Source organism: Dermatophagoides pteronyssinus, unplaced genomic scaffold (genome assembly GCF_027571235.1).
Source record: "Dermatophagoides pteronyssinus isolate colony J.1.1.1.1 unplaced genomic scaffold, Derpt_VIB-CSIC_2022.12 sq0007, whole genome shotgun sequence".
In the NCBI taxonomy this organism is placed as follows: Eukaryota; Metazoa; Arthropoda; class Arachnida; order Sarcoptiformes; family Pyroglyphidae; genus Dermatophagoides; species Dermatophagoides pteronyssinus.
The window spans coordinates 1,851,206-1,867,821 of NW_027461531.1; the positions used below are offsets into that span (position 1 = coordinate 1,851,206).

General features: G+C 29.5%; 5 protein-coding genes across 8 annotated transcripts in view; 1 reads left to right on the top strand and 4 right to left on the bottom strand.

Moving 5' to 3' along the window:
• LOC113790176 (nuclear hormone receptor FTZ-F1-like) overlaps positions 1-2,644 on the top strand; it is a 26,127-nt gene extending 23,483 nt beyond the window's left edge. For both annotated transcript variants that reach the window (XM_027339809.2, XM_027339810.2), the window contains exon 6: positions 70-2,644. In XM_027339809.2, coding sequence (XP_027195610.2) covers positions 70-216 — 147 coding nt within the window. In that variant the 3' untranslated portion in view covers positions 217-2,644. The remainder of the gene's footprint in view (positions 1-69) is intronic.
• On the bottom strand, positions 1,428-4,652 carry LOC113790180 (pancreatic lipase-related protein 2-like). Of its 3 annotated transcripts, none has more exons than XM_075820601.1 (4): positions 4,436-4,652; positions 3,037-4,375; positions 2,862-2,980; positions 1,428-1,626 (listed from the first exon to the last, which is right to left on the bottom strand). In XM_075820601.1, exons 1-3 carry the CDS (start codon positions 4,533-4,535, stop codon positions 2,872-2,874), a joined length of 1,548 nt encoding a protein of 515 aa, XP_075676716.1. In that variant the 5' UTR covers positions 4,536-4,652; the 3' UTR covers positions 1,428-1,626; positions 2,862-2,871. The 3 variants fall into 3 exon arrangements, with proteins under 3 accessions (XP_075676716.1, XP_027195616.1, XP_075676715.1); XM_027339815.2 differs by lacking the exon at positions 1,428-1,626 and adding an exon at positions 2,648-2,751; XM_075820600.1 differs by lacking the exon at positions 1,428-1,626 and having other exon boundaries at positions 2,648-2,980.
• Positions 4,653-4,676: 24 nt separating this feature from the next.
• LOC113790179 (pancreatic triacylglycerol lipase-like) lies at positions 4,677-6,875 on the bottom strand. The gene is made up of 4 exons (XM_027339813.2): positions 6,677-6,875; positions 5,520-6,598; positions 5,157-5,467; positions 4,677-5,099 (listed from the first exon to the last, which is right to left on the bottom strand). Exons 1-4 carry the CDS (start codon positions 6,771-6,773, stop codon positions 4,886-4,888), a joined length of 1,701 nt encoding a protein of 566 aa, XP_027195614.1. The 5' UTR covers positions 6,774-6,875; the 3' UTR covers positions 4,677-4,885.
• Positions 6,876-6,948: 73 nt separating this feature from the next.
• LOC113790175 (uncharacterized) lies at positions 6,949-11,661 on the bottom strand. The gene is made up of 4 exons (XM_027339808.2): positions 10,608-11,661; positions 10,060-10,539; positions 7,987-10,002; positions 6,949-7,847 (listed from the first exon to the last, which is right to left on the bottom strand). Exons 1-4 carry the CDS (start codon positions 11,551-11,553, stop codon positions 7,240-7,242), a joined length of 4,050 nt encoding a protein of 1,349 aa, XP_027195609.2. The 5' UTR covers positions 11,554-11,661; the 3' UTR covers positions 6,949-7,239.
• Positions 11,662-12,483: 822 nt separating this feature from the next.
• Positions 12,484-14,919, bottom strand: LOC113790178 (pancreatic triacylglycerol lipase-like). Its single transcript, XM_027339811.2, has 4 exons — positions 14,740-14,919; positions 13,591-14,666; positions 13,194-13,522; positions 12,484-13,135 (listed from the first exon to the last, which is right to left on the bottom strand). The coding sequence occupies exons 1-4, from the start codon at positions 14,813-14,815 to the stop codon at positions 12,631-12,633; spliced, it is 1,986 nt and encodes a 661-aa protein (XP_027195612.1). The 5' UTR covers positions 14,816-14,919; the 3' UTR covers positions 12,484-12,630.
• Positions 14,920-16,616: the final 1,697 nt, after the last annotated feature.

A 16,616-nucleotide genomic window follows, 5' to 3' on the forward strand; every position in this document is an offset into this window, starting at 1 on the left:
TTCGATTCAAAATTAATCTGTGTACAAAGCAAAAAAAATAATAATTCAATTTCCGTTTTTTTATAATAGGATAAGTTCAATCTTTTATTTGCATTGGTACCCGAAATACATGCTCTCACATTAAGGGGGGAAGATTTTCTTTATTATAAACACATGAATGGTTCAGCACCAACGCAAACATTATTGATGGAAATGTTACACGCAAAAAAGAAATGATCAACATTTTTCCTTTCATAGAATATAATTATTATTGATTGTTAATGAATATATAACAAAAAAAAATTGATATTTTATATTTGTATCTATGTAATTGAATCAAGATTAAATCATAGTTATGCTCATCATTATCATCATCATCATCATTCTCATTCGCATTAATTATTCAACATTCACATGATTACGATTCATATTGAAAAAAAATCATTTTTTTAATTTTTCAATTAAAAATCCATAAAAATTTTTCGTGTGTGTGGGTGTGTTGGAGCATGTAAAAAGTGTGTATTTCTGTTACTGAAATTTTTTTATTATCATCTTTCAATTTTCTATTATCTCCCCTCAATACATTATCATCATAATCTAACAGTGTTTTCTACAAAAATTCTGTCACAGTTGTTTTCATACACGCCTACATAATGATTATTTTTTTGTCATTCTTCTTTGTTATTATTATTATTATTATTATTATTTGTTGTTGTTGTGTTCTTTTTTTGTTGTTGACAATGGTTTCTCCTTTCTTTTTTCTTCTTTGTTTGAATTCATTTCAAATTTTAAAAAATATATTCTGTTTCATATTGACCGCAGCACTATTATCACATAGATACAAAAGTATAATTTTCTAATATTTCATTTCGAAACATAACAAAAAACCTTGAAAATTAACACAGATGACTGAAGAAATGATACATGCATACATACACACACACATACTATTACCATTTCCTTTTTGGCTCCAATTTATTTTTGTTCTCCTATTTATGCGTATGAAAAGTATTTTGAAACAAAACAATCATTTCATCATCAATAACATTGCACATACAGACATCTATTAACTTTTTTTTTGTTAATTGTATAAAAAAATTATATATTTTATAATGATTCTTCGATAAATTTTATATTTTGAAAAAACGCAGAATTATGAAACCGAAACGAACAGAAATTTTACTCTTGCAAAAGTCTTCAACCGAAATCATTTATGACACAAAACACAAAATCAAGTATATCACTCCATGCATTCAGACGATGAAATCCAATTATATTGAATCCGGAAATTTTGTTGTTATTATTGTTGCTGTTTAAGTCTTCATGTGGTTGTGTTTGTTTATTACTTTTGCTTTCTCTCCCTATAGATATATATTCACTCATATGTAAATCAAAACAAAATGAAAATCATTTTTGGGGCCTAAAAAAACACAATTTTTCTTTTCATCTTTATCATCAAAAAAAATTGTTTATTCAAAAACACACACACACACACTTAAAATACTTCTTCCTTTAAATAGTTTCATCATTTATCGATTGACGGTCTATGGTCTTTGCCTCTTCATTCATTCCAAAGTGACAGCACATTATCATCATCATTATCAAATTGATCCATCCAATTTTATTTGATCCATTAATACGTTTTACCTACAATAAATGTTGAAAAAAATGAAAATAAAATAATAAATATTTATGACAGAAATTATATTTTTTTATTAAAAAAATATTAAAACAAACAACAGCCAACAATCAATTGAATGAATATTTGAAATATTAGAAAAAAAATAAATCTGTAAATTGTTATTATTATGATTGTTGATTTATCATTAAAATATATACTCTTTTAATGTCAACACATTTACATACACACACACACAAACAGATTCACAACTGATAATATTTCAATTATCATTTTTAATATCATTATCATCATCATAAATCATCAAATCAATTGTAAATTAATCTGGCTAATTTAGACTCTGCCCTTTTTTGCTATTGTTTTTTTTTCATTTTTCATTTTTGAAGACCGAAAAATATTGAAAAAAAAATTTAATAAAATTGCTTTCTTTTTATTTACATTTTCATTACGACATTTATCCTTATATCTAACAATCGATATATAATTTTAATCTATTTACACAAACAAATCAAATCAAATGTTTTTTGGCAAACGAATTATCTGTATTTAATTTTCTTCTCTCTCTGATTGACATTGTATACAACAATAAAAAACAAGAATATTGATTTGAAATGAAACAATTCTCTGATCTTTGCCAATTTTGAATTTCTTATTATTATTAATTATTATTATTATCATTTTTCATTTGTAAAATTAATTCTGTTGTTGAAACATGCTCATCATCTTTATATTCTATACATTAACACAAACAAAATCTTCACGTAACTAAATAAATATATATTTTTTCTTCATCATCCTTCTTCATTGCTCTCATTAATTGGATATATATTTTTCGAATGAATTCTAATGGAAAAAATGAAGCATCATATTTATCAAACACACACATACAAAAACATGATTGCATTAATGTTAATTATTTGATTGTTTTTATCCTATTTTTTTGTGAATTATTGATTTGATTTATTATTATATCATAATTCTATTGATAATAATAATAATAATAATAATAAAAAGAATCTCTTTAAAGTCTTGGTTTTTCGTGAACTATATTTTTATTTGGATTTACAATTACAAATTCAAATTCAAAGTCTGCTAAATCGCGATGTGGAGTATAGATGGCAATACTTGCAAAGCTTGATTATTTGTTCGTGTTTTTTTCGTTGATTTAAATTTTTATTTACCACAAAATAAGATCAAAATTATTTTTTTCATACAATTTGATAACAAACTATAATTATTTCACCTTGATATTTTCAATGTTCATTGATGTATTCAAATCTGGTGGCTTCAGGACTATTGATGATAATTTTTCCATCTTTTTCGGACACCGGTTTTAATTTAGGTGATAATTTTTGACGTATACTATTATAATGGATTGATCAGTTTTTTTTCTTCATTAAATTCTCATTCATACATACCTTTCGTCATAACCATTCATATAATTGACTTTTATGTGATCAATATAGATATATGCATTTTTCTTCGTTTCAGTGGAAATTTTCAAATTGATTGATTTTACTAATCCAATTGATTTTGCCAAAAAAACCAAATGTGGATATGTTTGGTTTGGTTCCAATTTTGCTTCGAAACTAATTTGTACTGAATAATCTGAACGTACATTACCGGTCATGATTAAATTTAATTTGGCCTTTATCGGTTCAAATTTATCCGAAGTTTTTATTAAAACTTGATAAAAATAATATGAATACGGTAATTCACCACGTGTCTTAATGAAATACACTAATGGTTTCTCCCAGTTTTTTGGTGGTTTTTGTTCTTGCCAATAATCATACCAGCCACCCCATCTTATACAATCTTCAGGTTTTTCACATTCACCACATTTACCGGCAGCGAAATCTTCGTAATTATCACAACGATGGGCTAAACTTTGGAAATCATCAAAATTTGATTCATTAAAGGACATTAATTGATAGGCTCGTCGATGTGAACATGCAAATGTATCGCTCAATCCAACGGATATACCTCGAAGCAACATATTAGTAATACCTCGTGCCTGTTCACATCCTTCTTGATCTTCACCACCATTCGGAAAAAAACTATAATGACCACTTGGTTTTAAAATTCCCAATCCATTAGCAACATTTTCTCCACCATTCGTTTGAATAGTTATCACTAAATTAGCATCATTCGGATTTAGACGACTTTTATCGGATACATCGCTGTATGCTGGTCCTGCCGGATCTAAGCCAATTATAAGACGTAATTTTTCAGGTTGTTGTAAATTTTTTCCAACAAAACCGGAAATTTGTCCACCCAAACTATGTCCCATGACTGTGAAATGATCATTCGTTGTTCCATAAACTTTATTCAATTTTTTGATAAGTGACGCGATAACAAAACCTACCAAACGTGTGTTAGCGACAGCTTGTAAATAATTTCTAACAATCGAACCACCCCGCCAATCCACAATGATAACATTTAAAAGACAAGGTTTCATCGATAATATGTAATCCTTAATATTACCCATCCAATTGACTTGCTCATAATAATCAGTGAATCCATGTACAATGAATATTGTCCGATTCTTTGGATTATAATTCATTTTTTTTAAATTATCTTCAGTCACATTATAATTTATTATTGTCGGATTGAATCGATCTCGGCAGGAAAATACATAGAATGTAACATTTTGCTTTTCGGGTGATTCTGGATAAAAGCTCAATTTTTTTGTTATTGGCCATTCACTACTTATTTCGGATTTATCGTAGCATCCAAAATTTTCATAGCAAACTTGCCCTATTTGTCGGATTAATTTTATAATGGATTAAAAATTGTCATAATGTTCATTATCACTACCTTTATCTATCGGCAAACTTCCTAAAACAGAAAATAAATTGAATCCGCTGGCCAACAATATGGATGACAAAAAGAACAATAAAAAAATGTACATTTTCATTGCCAATTGTTCAACAATATTTTACAAATTGGATAGAAAAGAAAAATAATGATCTTTAATATAAATCAACCAAAATTATAATGAAATCATATCGCTTTTTGGACAAAATAGTTATAGTTTAATTTAATCATAAAAATAACCTTTTGAAAATCACACGAATTATATGCCTGTATTTATTTATAATTATCTTTTTCAAATGAAATTGTGTTCTACATTGCCAACAATATTCATGGTTGAATGATGTTTGAAAACATTTTAAATACATTTTCATTTTTTTTTGTTAAATAACTAATTAAATACCATAATCTTTTGAAATTTAAAACTAAATTCTACGTTATGATACGCCCTGATCAATTGCGATTTGTTATATTCTCACTGGATCTGTTGTTAGGATTTTTGTTTTTGGTGCCATTTGATTCATTGGTTGGTCGTTGTGGACTAGCATCCTGACTATTATTGTTGCCATTATTATTGCCATTCGTGGAAGGGTGAAACGTAACGGTTTCCTTTGTTGTGATAATTGTATTTGAATTTCTCATAATTGTGGATAATTGTCGACGTTTGCTATTTGTATTATTTTTATCATTATAAAAAAAATTTTCAATCGAAAACAACTTTTACCTTTCCGTATATCCGTTCATATAATTAATTTGTATCTCATCGATTACAATGTTTTGTTCTTTTCGTTTTCCAATGGAATTTCCAATCAATTTTTTGATGCCAGATTTTTGCTCAGACTTGTCTTGGAGTTGAGCATCAACTTTTACTATTCGTCCTAATGATTTGAAAGATTTATGTAAATAGGTATATTCTTTATTCGGTTTGAAATTATATTCCATGTTTATTTTTTCAACAAAATCGTTTCGTAAAGAACCAGTTATGTTCATTGCCAAACGTCCATCATATTTATTAAAATTATTTCCCGTTTTTACCTATTTCAAGTAAAATCTTTTTTAAAATTTCAGAAAAATTGGCGATACTTACTTTAATCTGATAGAAAAAATATGAGTATGGCATTTCCGTTCTTGTGTCTACATAATAAACAATCGGTGATGTCCATTTTCGCGATGGTTTTTGTTTTTGCCAATAATCATACCATTGTCCAAATGGTTGACAATCATCCGAACCATCAAGACATGTACCACATTTACCAGCCTCATAATCTGTATAATTATTGCAACGATAGGCATTGGTTTCAAAATCATCAAACATTTGTTCGTCATATGCCATCAATAGATAGGCCCGTCTGTGCGAACATGCAATGGCATCTGATAAACCTTCGCCAAGACCATTTATTAAAACCCCTGGTATACCATGAACGGGTTCACAACCAGGTTGATTTTCACCACCATTTGGTACAAAGCTATAATGTCCAACAGGTGTCAATATGCCTAATCCATCTAAAACATTAACTCCTCCATTTGTATGGACGGAAATCACTAATTGTCCATCATTTGGATTCAAACGATTTTCTTCGCTTACGTCGCTGAATGCCGGACCAGCTGGATCAAGACCTATAATTAATCGTGCTTTTGGTTTTCGTAAACGTTTCCCAGTAAAACCGGCAGCTTGTGCTCCTAAACTATGGCCCATAATTGTAAAATGATCATTAGTTGTCTGGTAAACTTTATTTAATCGACCGATAAATGATGCAACCACTGCACCAACTACTCGTACATTAGCCGCTGCTTGTAAATAGTTTGGAGATGTTTTTGATCCACGACTCCAATCGACTGTTATTACATTTAAATCACAAGATTTTCGCCTCAGTACATGGTCTTTTAGATTGCCCATCCAATTAAATTGGTTGTAAAAATCAGTATAACCATGAATTACGACAAGTGTCCGATTTCTTGGATCATAGTTAAGGTTTCTCATTTCATTTTCATTGACATTATATCGCAATACCGTTGGATTATACCTATCACGACAGGAGAATATGTTGAAAGTTATATTTTGTTTTTCTGGTGATTCTGGATAATGTCCAATCTGGCTTTTTGTCGGCCAATCTTTATGAATTTCGGATTTATTAAAGCAACCATATTCATCAAAGCAGACGGGTCCTGTGAGTTTGCGTAATTCAGTGAATTCATTATCTATTGCAAACCACAAACACAAAATAAATTATTTTAGAATACTACCTGTATCTGCAGGTACTGTGGCATATATCGAACATGATTTGATGATTAAAACGAAAAAGAAAAAGGTCAATAGATCCATATTTCTTGAAGTTTTCATAACGCTTTTCAAAATGTCATGTAAACACACTCAAAAAATTTTTGGCGTTAAATGTTGTGCATTAAAAATCAAAGATTTTTATATTCACTCATTCTTGAATGCCAAGGTCGTTTACAATATTAAACAATTTCATATTTTTTCAACAATTATCATATTGAATTTCATTTTTTTATCATTGTTTCTTCTTCGGGTGCATTCTCCATTGTCGAATCAATCGAATAACAGTAATGATGAGTGATAAACGAATATAGAAAAACTATGAAAATTTGATAAGTATATGAAAATTTTCTCTATAAAATGTTAGCATTTCCAAGAAGGAAGTTTTTGTTTAATAATAATCAAGGATAGATTTTATTTTATCAAAACAATTCAATCATTGTACAGGCAGTTATCAATAATTCAAAAAATATTTTTAAGTGAGGGACAAAAAAAATAAGTCAAAATATAGTTGTTATTAAATGTTAATTCACAATTTTCTTTCAACATCCCATTTTATCTGATATTTTTCAATCTGTGTGACCCGTTCACGACGATTAATTAATGGATTAAATTTTATGATCAATAATAATAATGCTGTGACATGATAAATAATAACCAAAATGATTAACATTATTATGGCCTTAAAGAATGTTTCGCTCGTATTTGGTATCATTAATAATTCCAATATTGATTGTATCTCATATGATTGACATCGTTCACCACCAAAAACAAGATAAAAATTTGCATCATTCAAATAATGTATGGGCGAAAATGTGGCCAAAATTTTTGCTATCAATGGCATTCGTATTACTGGATTGAAAAAATTCGATGTCATTACAAAAATGGCGATGGAAAAGAATAGACAGATCATCAATGGAATGAAAAGACCATTGGTTAATAATACGACTATATGACTAACGGCATGAAATATAATTCCACCTAAAAATAATACGAAAACTTTCCAATAATAAGATCCTGTGGGTGAATTATCGGCATTGAGATCAATAATATATATGTACATCATCATGATTGGAATTAACGGAATGGTTTCAAAAATAAATTTCATCGTATAAAAGGCGCCACTACTATACCAGCCTAGAGATTCCATTTTATGTATGAATGTGTAGATAAGATAGAGAAAAAATAAAAGAAAAATTATGATGGAATAAATCCGATTCAGATTATTATAATATTCATTAAATACTTCAAAGACATAATAATCAAACAAACATACCATTACGATGCTCGCTGGCAAAATACTTCAATTCATTTCCGAATGCAAACATTGATTGCATTGAAATAACGAAACCAATTACCGCAACAGGGATTAATATAAAGTTGATATTGTTGACTATCTGAATCTCTTCGAGTATTTTGGCTTCGGATTTATTCGTACAGTAGGATTGAAAATCATCTTCAACATTTATACAACCACTTGGTTCAGCTATGGATTTGTCAAAAACATTTACGGTTAATATGCTAGTCAAAAAATATACGAATAGAAATGTGAGCCATTCTTTCCATTGATGACGGATTGTATATAAGCAGTAACGTTGACATAATAAGGCAATAGACCGCAATGAAAATCTTGTGTGATTATATTGTACACCTTCTGGAATAGCAATAGTATCGATTAATAATTCTTTATCTGTTTGTTTGATTTTTCGTTCAGTTTGAGTCACTAATCGTTGTACGATTGGATTAGTATAACCAGTACAAGAATATTTGATCAATGTTTCTATAGGAAAACATTTATAAAATGATGAATCGGGTATTTCTTCCAAAAAATTTTTGATTTGATTTGGTGGCCCAGAAAATATGCAAATGCCATCGCAAGCAAGAACATAACATTGATCGAACATCATTAATTGATCGGTATTTGGTTGATGTATACTAGCCACGATTGCAATATCTTGATGTCTATGAACGAATTGTTTAAGACATTCAATGACTAAATGAGCTGAATTCGAATCCAAACCACTAGTCGGTTCATCGATGCAGATTAAATTTGGCATTCGTAATGAAGTTAATTCTAATGCAAGGGCAATACGTTTTCGTTGGCCACCTGAACATTTCTGTACCAATGTAGCGGCTGCATCGGTCATGTTTAATTCTTTCAACAGATTCCAGGCAAGCTTATTGTGATCTATTTTTTGTTTCTCATGACAATTTTTTAATTTTGAAGCATAAATCAGACTTTGCATTGTTGTAAGTCCCGGCATCAAATGATTGGATACTTCTTGTGAAACAAAACATGTACGTAATGGTTGAAATTTACTTAGATAAAACATTGTTGATTTTGGTATGCGAATTTTTTTACGACCATTCAATACTTTCAATAATGTCGTCTTACCGGAACCGGATGGTCCCATCAATGCATTCAAACTACCAAAACGAATTTGTCCATTGAGGTTCCGTAATATTAATCGTTCAGATGGTAATTGTGAATGTAATGATTTTGGATGTTCACGAATTTCGTAGATAGAACTGGATTCAAATAGACTTAAATTTCTCCAACCAATTATATAGCGTTGTTTTAAAAAGCTATTCGGTTTATCAGCACAAACAGAATCTTCATTTACATTGTCGATTGAATTAACTTCTATGCTGGTTGTGTCATCATAATCGATTGAAATGAATTCCGACAAAAATGTGGAAGTATATTTGCTGATTTTCTTATGAATTTTGTTTTTTGGAAATTTATACTTATAATACATAACAACATAGGTGATGGAGCGTAATATGATGCAATTGACGACCGATGGCAATAAATTCCAGTAAATCAAGTCTGGGTTGACAAATAATTTTTTCAATTGTAACGATTCTTCATTATCAACATTACAACGATCAATGCCATAGAATGTATAATAAAGACCATCAATGATTGATCGATATCCGAGAATCTGTGCAATGATTACCAAAATTGGCCGATTCATTATTTCCAATGATGAATATAAACCACTGAGCATAGTTATCAGCACGAATAAAATTGTCAATGCTGTGGCCATCAATTGAACATTCTTTGCATAAATAATACCCCATACTTGTGCATATGATTGCATTAACACTGTCAATAGCCATACGAATAAAATTTGATGTGCTAATCGATTCCAATTAATCATGTAGTCATCTAGTACATAATATTCTGATAGTGTATAGCCGAGAAATGTTTGATTAAGAGCGAATAAAGTCAATTCAATTAGATGAATAACTTGGAAGGCCCAAAAAAATGCACCCAAACTATACCATCCTAATAAAATGCGATAAATTCATTAAATAAATATTTCATAAACAATACAGTACATACCATTTTTATGCTCATTGCAAAATACTGAACTCAATTGAACAACCAATATGGAACTTAAACCAATTGAAACTAATGTCATTACAATGACCATTGCAAGCTGATAAATCATGTATGATCCGTCAATCAATGATTCTTTTAATTTTTCATCACAACTATAATTAAAGTGTTCCATCGAAATAATATGACATCCACGTGATTTAATCATGTCTTCATAACTGGTAAAACAGATAAAACCAACACCAATTGCATGTAGTAATAAATAACAAAGAAAATATCGGATATCAGCAATAAAAATCAACCGAAATAATCGTTGCAATTGAATGAATAGATCGTCGAAAGAAAATAATTTAGGGTGACGTGCGATTCCATTTGGATTCAATTGATAATGTTGATCATTGAAGTTTTCTTCCGATTTAAACCTGCTTGCTTCTTTTTGCAAAGTATTATCGGCTAAATCACGAACCAATTTATCATCAATACCTTGAACAAAAAAAAAATGTTTTTCATAAATATTTTTCAACAGAAAAAAATATTGATGATACACTTACCATTATTCGCAATTCTTAGATATTCTTCGATCGGAGATCGATCATCGGCTATTTGATGTTTTTGTACACATTCTAAACGGATCGACATTTCATTCGGTGGACCAGAAAAGATACAAACTCCACCTTTGGCCAATATATAAAGATTATCGAATAAACTTAAGATTTCTGAACTAGGTGCATGTATTGAAACAATAATGGTTATTGGATTATGATCGGCTAATTTTCGAAGGCATTCCATAACGACTAATGCAGCTTCGCTATCTAAACCAGTAGTTGGTTCGTCCACAAATAAAAAAGGTGGTTTAGATTCATAGGCCATAAGTTCTTGTGCGATGGCCACACGACGTTGTTGACCACCGGAACATTGAATGAATGGTGTGCGTAACACTTTTGGCTCGAGCATTAATTCTTCTACAGTGGATTTGATATGAGCTGCAGCTTTATGACGATTTTCGTATAGATTTTTAAAACGAAACGCATAATAAAGAATTTCTTCAACAGTGAATCGACCAAATATAATTTCATGAACAGATTGAGGAACAAAACTAACTAATGGTACACGACTATTTCCCGGTAATATCATCCTATTCAAATAGATTCCCGAATCTGAAGATATGTTTTGAGTGGAAACATTTCCAGTGAGGCATTTAATTAATGATGTTTTTCCTGCACCTGAAGGACCAAGTAAAGCATTCATACTATGATGACGAACAAAACCATTCAAACGTCTCAAGATAACTTTACGATTTTTAATTGGTCGCCAGCTACAATCACTTTCCAAATTCCATTCATCAACCTCATATCGAAGATTTTTCCACAACAATGATACCGGTTGATCAATTGATCTAGATGATGAATGTTGTTTTTGATTATCGATTTGAATATTATCATTTAGTTCATGATGATGATTATCAATTTGATCAAGCGCCATTATTCTGCAGGACATGATCTAAACACACTGTGTTGTTGTTGTTTATCAAACACCAGAAAAAAAAACAATATTTTTAGTTGAAAAAAAAACAATAATATTTGAAAAATAAAAATTTTTCCTTTCTGATCATCCATTTTTATAATACCGTCGAGATTTTTGTTGTTGCTATTTTTTTTTTTTTTTTTTTGTTTTTTGTTTTTGTTTCTATCTATTTTCCATATTAATTGTTTGTATGTGTGTGTTATCAAATTATTTAAATTTTAAATTATCCATCGCTTTGACATTAGAATGTGTGCGTGCGTGCTTGTGTTGTTATTATATACCACTATGGCAAGGTTAGAGGTTTTATAACCGTGTTGAAATATCCATGGAAAATATATATCATCTTTTGCCTTCATTAGACTCCGCCTTGAATCGGAAATAAATGTTCGTTTTTTTTTCGTTTTTTGTTTTTGTTCGTACATGTTGTTGGTCGACTAGAAATGATTTTTGTTATTCTTATTCCAAGTACATATTTTCAGGTTTAATATATGGAAATTAAAAAAATTTTTTTTTAAGTTGATTGCCCTGTAAATTCAGGTTTTGTTTCCTTATTTTTATTATCGTTTATGATCGATAGGATTCTTTGTTTTCTTTTCAAATTAATCTTATCGTATCGTAATTACCCTTTTTTTTATCCACCAAAAGTATTACTTCGAAATAAAGAGAAAAACTACCTGTTTGCTTGTTTGTTTACATTTTGGTTCATCAAGAAGCAATGAGTACAAATGATGAAATCAAATTCATGGTTAAGATTCATTATCATTTCGAGCGTCTTGACATTAATGACGTACAAATTATCCTTCAATCGGTAATTTTATTCAAATTAATTCAAACAAAATGTAATGAAAATAACAACAAGGATTGCAATGTAATAGTCAAGAAATTTGTGATGATACCAATAGATTGAAAAAAAAATCATATTTAATCTGTTTTATTTGGTAAATAACAAGTAGTTTATGTTTATTCAATTAATTCATGGTAAATAGGAAAGTTTTACAATCTACTTTTCCTTGAACAATATCAATATCATAAATCTTCATTTATTCATTGTCATATGTTTCTATTGATGTTTTGATTTTGATTCGGGATATTATCTCGGTTTCGATTTGAGCTGTCTCGGTCTTGATCACGATTTATAATATCTCTATCCCGATTCCTGTTATCATCCCGGTTTCGATTCAAGTTGTCTCGATCACGATTCGGGATATTATCTCGGTTTTGATTTGAAATGTCTCGATCTCGATTTGGAATATTTCTATCCCGATCCCTGTTATTATCTCGGTTTCGATTTGAGTTGTCTCGATCTCGATTCGGAATATTTCTATCCTGATTCCTGTCATCATCTCGGTTTTGATTTGAGATGTCTCTATCTCGATTTGGGACATTTCTATCTCGATTCCTATCTCGGTTTTGGTTCGAATTCTCGCGATTGGAATTAGAACCGTTTCGATTTCTGTCATTGGATCTGGATCCAGTAAAATGTGTGATATCCTTGCCTGTGATCTCTATAGGTCCATTTTGATTTCTCAACACTGTTGACATTGAACGTCGTTGGCTTTTGAATTTTTTCATTTAGAAATCAAAAAATTAATCGACACATTAATACAACATACCTTTCAGTGTAACCATTCATATAGTTGAATTGAATCTCTTCAACAGTGATTCGATCGTTTCTAGATCCACTGCCTATGCCAGGAATTGCAGTAACAATTTTGGAAACGGCTATTGCAGCTTTATTTGGCAACACCTTATCTGTCAATGTTGCATGTACTGCTTCAACACGGCCAATAGATTTTTTCGATTTATGTAAATACGTATATTCTTTGTTAGGTTCAAATTTTCTATCCATGATAATTTTTTCGCTGAAATCAGATCGTAAACTACCAGTTATGTTCATGAATAATCGACCATCAAGAGGAGCGAAATCATTACCGGTTCGAACCTAATTTTAAAAAATTAATAATTCTGTTTAGAAACACTCAAAGAATTATCTAAATATTTGAATCACACCTTAATCTGATAGAAAAAATATGAATAAGGTTCTTCTCTCTTTGTATCGATATAATAGATAATCGGTTCTCGCCATTCTCTTGATGGTTTTTGTTCTTGCCACCAATCATACCATCGGCCAAATGGTTTACAATCATCTGAATCATCTCGACAAGTACCACAACGACCAGCTTCGTATGCTTTATAGTTTTCACATCGATAAGCCATCGATTCAAAATCATCATCTCTTATTTCATCATATTCGATTAATTTATAGACAAAAAGATGCGAACAAGCTGCTGTCTCCTGTATTCCTTCATATATTCCTTTTAGCAATGGAGCAGCAATACCATGGAGGGCACTACAACCAGGCTGAGTTTCACCACCATTGGGAAAAAAACTATAATGACCAGACGGTTTGAGTATACCAAAACCATCGGCAACATTGACACCGCCATTCGTATGAATAGAAACAACTAATTGTGCATCATCTGGATTTAATCGGTTCTGTTCGTTAACATCATTGAATGCTGGACCAGCAGGATCTAAGCTCAAAATCAATCGAACTTTTGGTTGCCGTAAACGTTTGCCAGCAAAACCACAGATTTGTCCACCTAAACTATGTCCCATAATTGTATAATGATCGTTAGTTGTTCTAAATACATTGTTTAATTTTTCTATAAATGATGCAATTATAGCCCCAACCAATCTAGTATTTGATGCTGCCTGTAAATAGTTTATCTGATGAGTGCCACCACGCCAATCGACAACAATAACATTCATTGTACAAGGCTGTAATCGCAGAATATGATCTTTTACATCACCCATCCAATTGAATTGATCATAATTATCTAAGAAACCATGTATTACAAAGATTGTACGCTTTTTTGGATCATAATTTATTCGTTGTAAATCTCTTTCAGTTGCGTTATATGGTAGAATAGTTGGATTATAACGATCACGACATGAAAACAAATGAAATCCAACATTAATTCTTTCGGGCGAATCAGGAAAATGACCTAATAGGTTTGCCGTTTGAATATTTCTGCTCAATTGAGCCTTTTTAAAACATCCAAATTCACCATAACATACTTGATCTATGATTGTATAATAATGAAAAAATGGAATCTTACCTCACTGTAAATAATAATTAAAACAAACAAAGAATACCTTTATTTTGACATTCAATATATGAAATCAAGATAAGATTGGTAACGAATGAAATCAAAATAAATGATCTATACATTTTTATTCATTCGTTACATTCATACAAATTTCAAGTTGATTAATAAATGAATAATAAAGAATAAAAATAAAACCGAAAAGCATATATCATTTTTTTCATTCAAGAGTTTTTATAATGATTTTTTAGCTGATAAACACTGATTCAATTGTTGATATTTAAGAAAAAATATAGACCAATTGTCAACAATAATAATAAAAATAGAATTTGAAAATTGAAAATGAATAAACAAAACAAGAAAAAAATTGGATCAATTAATCAATCAATTTCATTCGTATTAGTAAATACACATGCACAAAATCTTTTCATTTATCAATCGATTTGATAGTTGATTATCAAATAAAATTTCCGACTGGACTTTGTCTTAATTTATGAATCTTGTTGTTAAGTTCATTACTACAAAAAATGTACGTGTAATTGCGAATCAAATTATTGATTGATCGAATCATCATTAAATGATTAAAATTGAAAAAAACAAATTATCATCATTAAGACAAAAACAATTTTTTTCAATGAAGGAAATTTATGATAATTCTGAATAATAAACATTATTGACATCAAATTGTTTTTCAGACATACAGTAGGATAACTAGCATCTTGTCTACCATTTTTAGAAAACAATTTTCAATAATAATTTTTAATAAAAAAATTTTAATTTTCGTTGACAATACTTTCCCTTTTTTAATTTCTCAATTTTAAAAAAATGAAGAAAGAATTATAATGATAGCTTAATGTCACATGATTATGCAATTTCAATTTGAAATTTATTTGTTTTCATAAATAAACAAAAAAAAACCGTTTAATGCTTGTTGCTACTCAAAAATGGAATAATTTTTATTTTGTTTCAATTTCGAAGGGTATTTTCATGCCTTGATTCAATTATCAATTCGATTACTTTCGCAAAGTTAGATTACAATATATTGGGGCAACATATGGATTTGATGATATTGAAAAACGAATGACCTCCATAACGTTTTATGCTAATATTTCACCAAGCAAAAGAAAATTAGGAAAAAAACTGATACTGTGATAAATTGTTTGACGATAGTGGCCATAAAAAAATCAACCACAACAAGTCTGTGCGTATGATAGATAACGATGACTGTCTTTTGTTAGTAACAAATCGTCGTAGTTAACTTATGTTTATATTCAGTTGAAGATTAGTGTATTCATGATACATTTCCAAATAGCCATGATATTGTTGGTTGTCAATGTACAATAAATCAATTTTTCTGATAAAAAAAAATCAAAACAAAAATCATTTTTCAATTAACAAGAGAATTTATTTATTACACTCCTTATTGACGGTAAGCTTCGAGCACAAATGTGAAAAATTCAACCTTTGTTCAAAATAAGAATAAAAATTTGCGCTAAAAACAAAAACAAAAATTCGAACAAATCAACATTACAGATAACTTTTTTCGTAATGTTGATTTGCTCTTAAAGTCAAAGAATGTTTGTAATCAATTTTCACATGATAATTTTCTCTATTCTATTTATAAATTGATGGTCATTGAAATTTGAATATGATTTAATCGGAGCTTAACACACCGAGAATATTTATTTTAATCATAGAAAAACGAGTGTAAACCAGTATAAATGAAAAGTTTTTCTTAAAGAATCAATAATATTGTTGATTTTAATAACCCAATTTAGAATCATAAGGTTGTCCTAATAATTTTTATGTACATAGACACCTTATGATAAGAAAAAAAATTCGATTAAGTAAATAAATAAATAAAAAAAGAAAATACTGAAATCATATATTACAAACAAACAAAAATTGTAGCTAAAATGAGCTAAG

Excerpts from the sequence above, each read along its gene's own strand:
- LOC113790180 (XM_075820601.1), bottom strand. The coding sequence starts at position 4,535 with ATGAAAATGTACATTTTTTTATTGTTCTTTTTGTCATCCATATTGTTG. Across the intron at positions 4,376-4,435 it reads AAGTTTGCCGATAGATAAAG|GGCAAGTTTGCTATGAAAAT; the intron begins GTAGTGATAATG and ends TCCGACAAATAG. Across the intron at positions 2,981-3,036 it reads ATGAATGGTTATGACGAAAG|TATACGTCAAAAATTATCAC; the intron begins GTATGTATGAAT and ends CCATTATAATAG.
- LOC113790178 (XM_027339811.2), bottom strand. The coding sequence starts at position 14,815 with ATGTATAGATCATTTATTTTGATTTCATTCGTTACCAATCTTATCTTG. Across the intron at positions 14,667-14,739 it reads TATTGAATGTCAAAATAAAG|ATCAAGTATGTTATGGTGAA; the intron begins GTATTCTTTGTT and ends ATACAATCATAG. Across the intron at positions 13,523-13,590 it reads ATTTTTTCTATCAGATTAAG|GTTCGAACCGGTAATGATTT; the intron begins GTGTGATTCAAA and ends TTTTAAAATTAG.
- LOC113790179 (XM_027339813.2), bottom strand. The coding sequence starts at position 6,773 with ATGAAAACTTCAAGAAATATGGATCTATTGACCTTTTTCTTTTTCGTT. Across the intron at positions 6,599-6,676 it reads CACAGTACCTGCAGATACAG|GACCCGTCTGCTTTGATGAA; the intron begins GTAGTATTCTAA and ends GCAAACTCACAG. Across the intron at positions 5,100-5,156 it reads ATGAACGGATATACGGAAAG|CAAACGTCGACAATTATCCA; the intron begins GTAAAAGTTGTT and ends TAATACAAATAG.
- LOC113790175 (XM_027339808.2), bottom strand. The coding sequence starts at position 11,553 with ATGTCCTGCAGAATAATGGCGCTTGATCAAATTGATAATCATCATCAT. Across the intron at positions 10,540-10,607 it reads TCTAAGAATTGCGAATAATG|GTATTGATGATAAATTGGTT; the intron begins GTAAGTGTATCA and ends TTTTTGTTCAAG. Across the intron at positions 7,848-7,986 it reads TGCCAGCGAGCATCGTAATG|GCTGGTATAGTAGTGGCGCC; the intron begins GTATGTTTGTTT and ends TGGAATCTCTAG.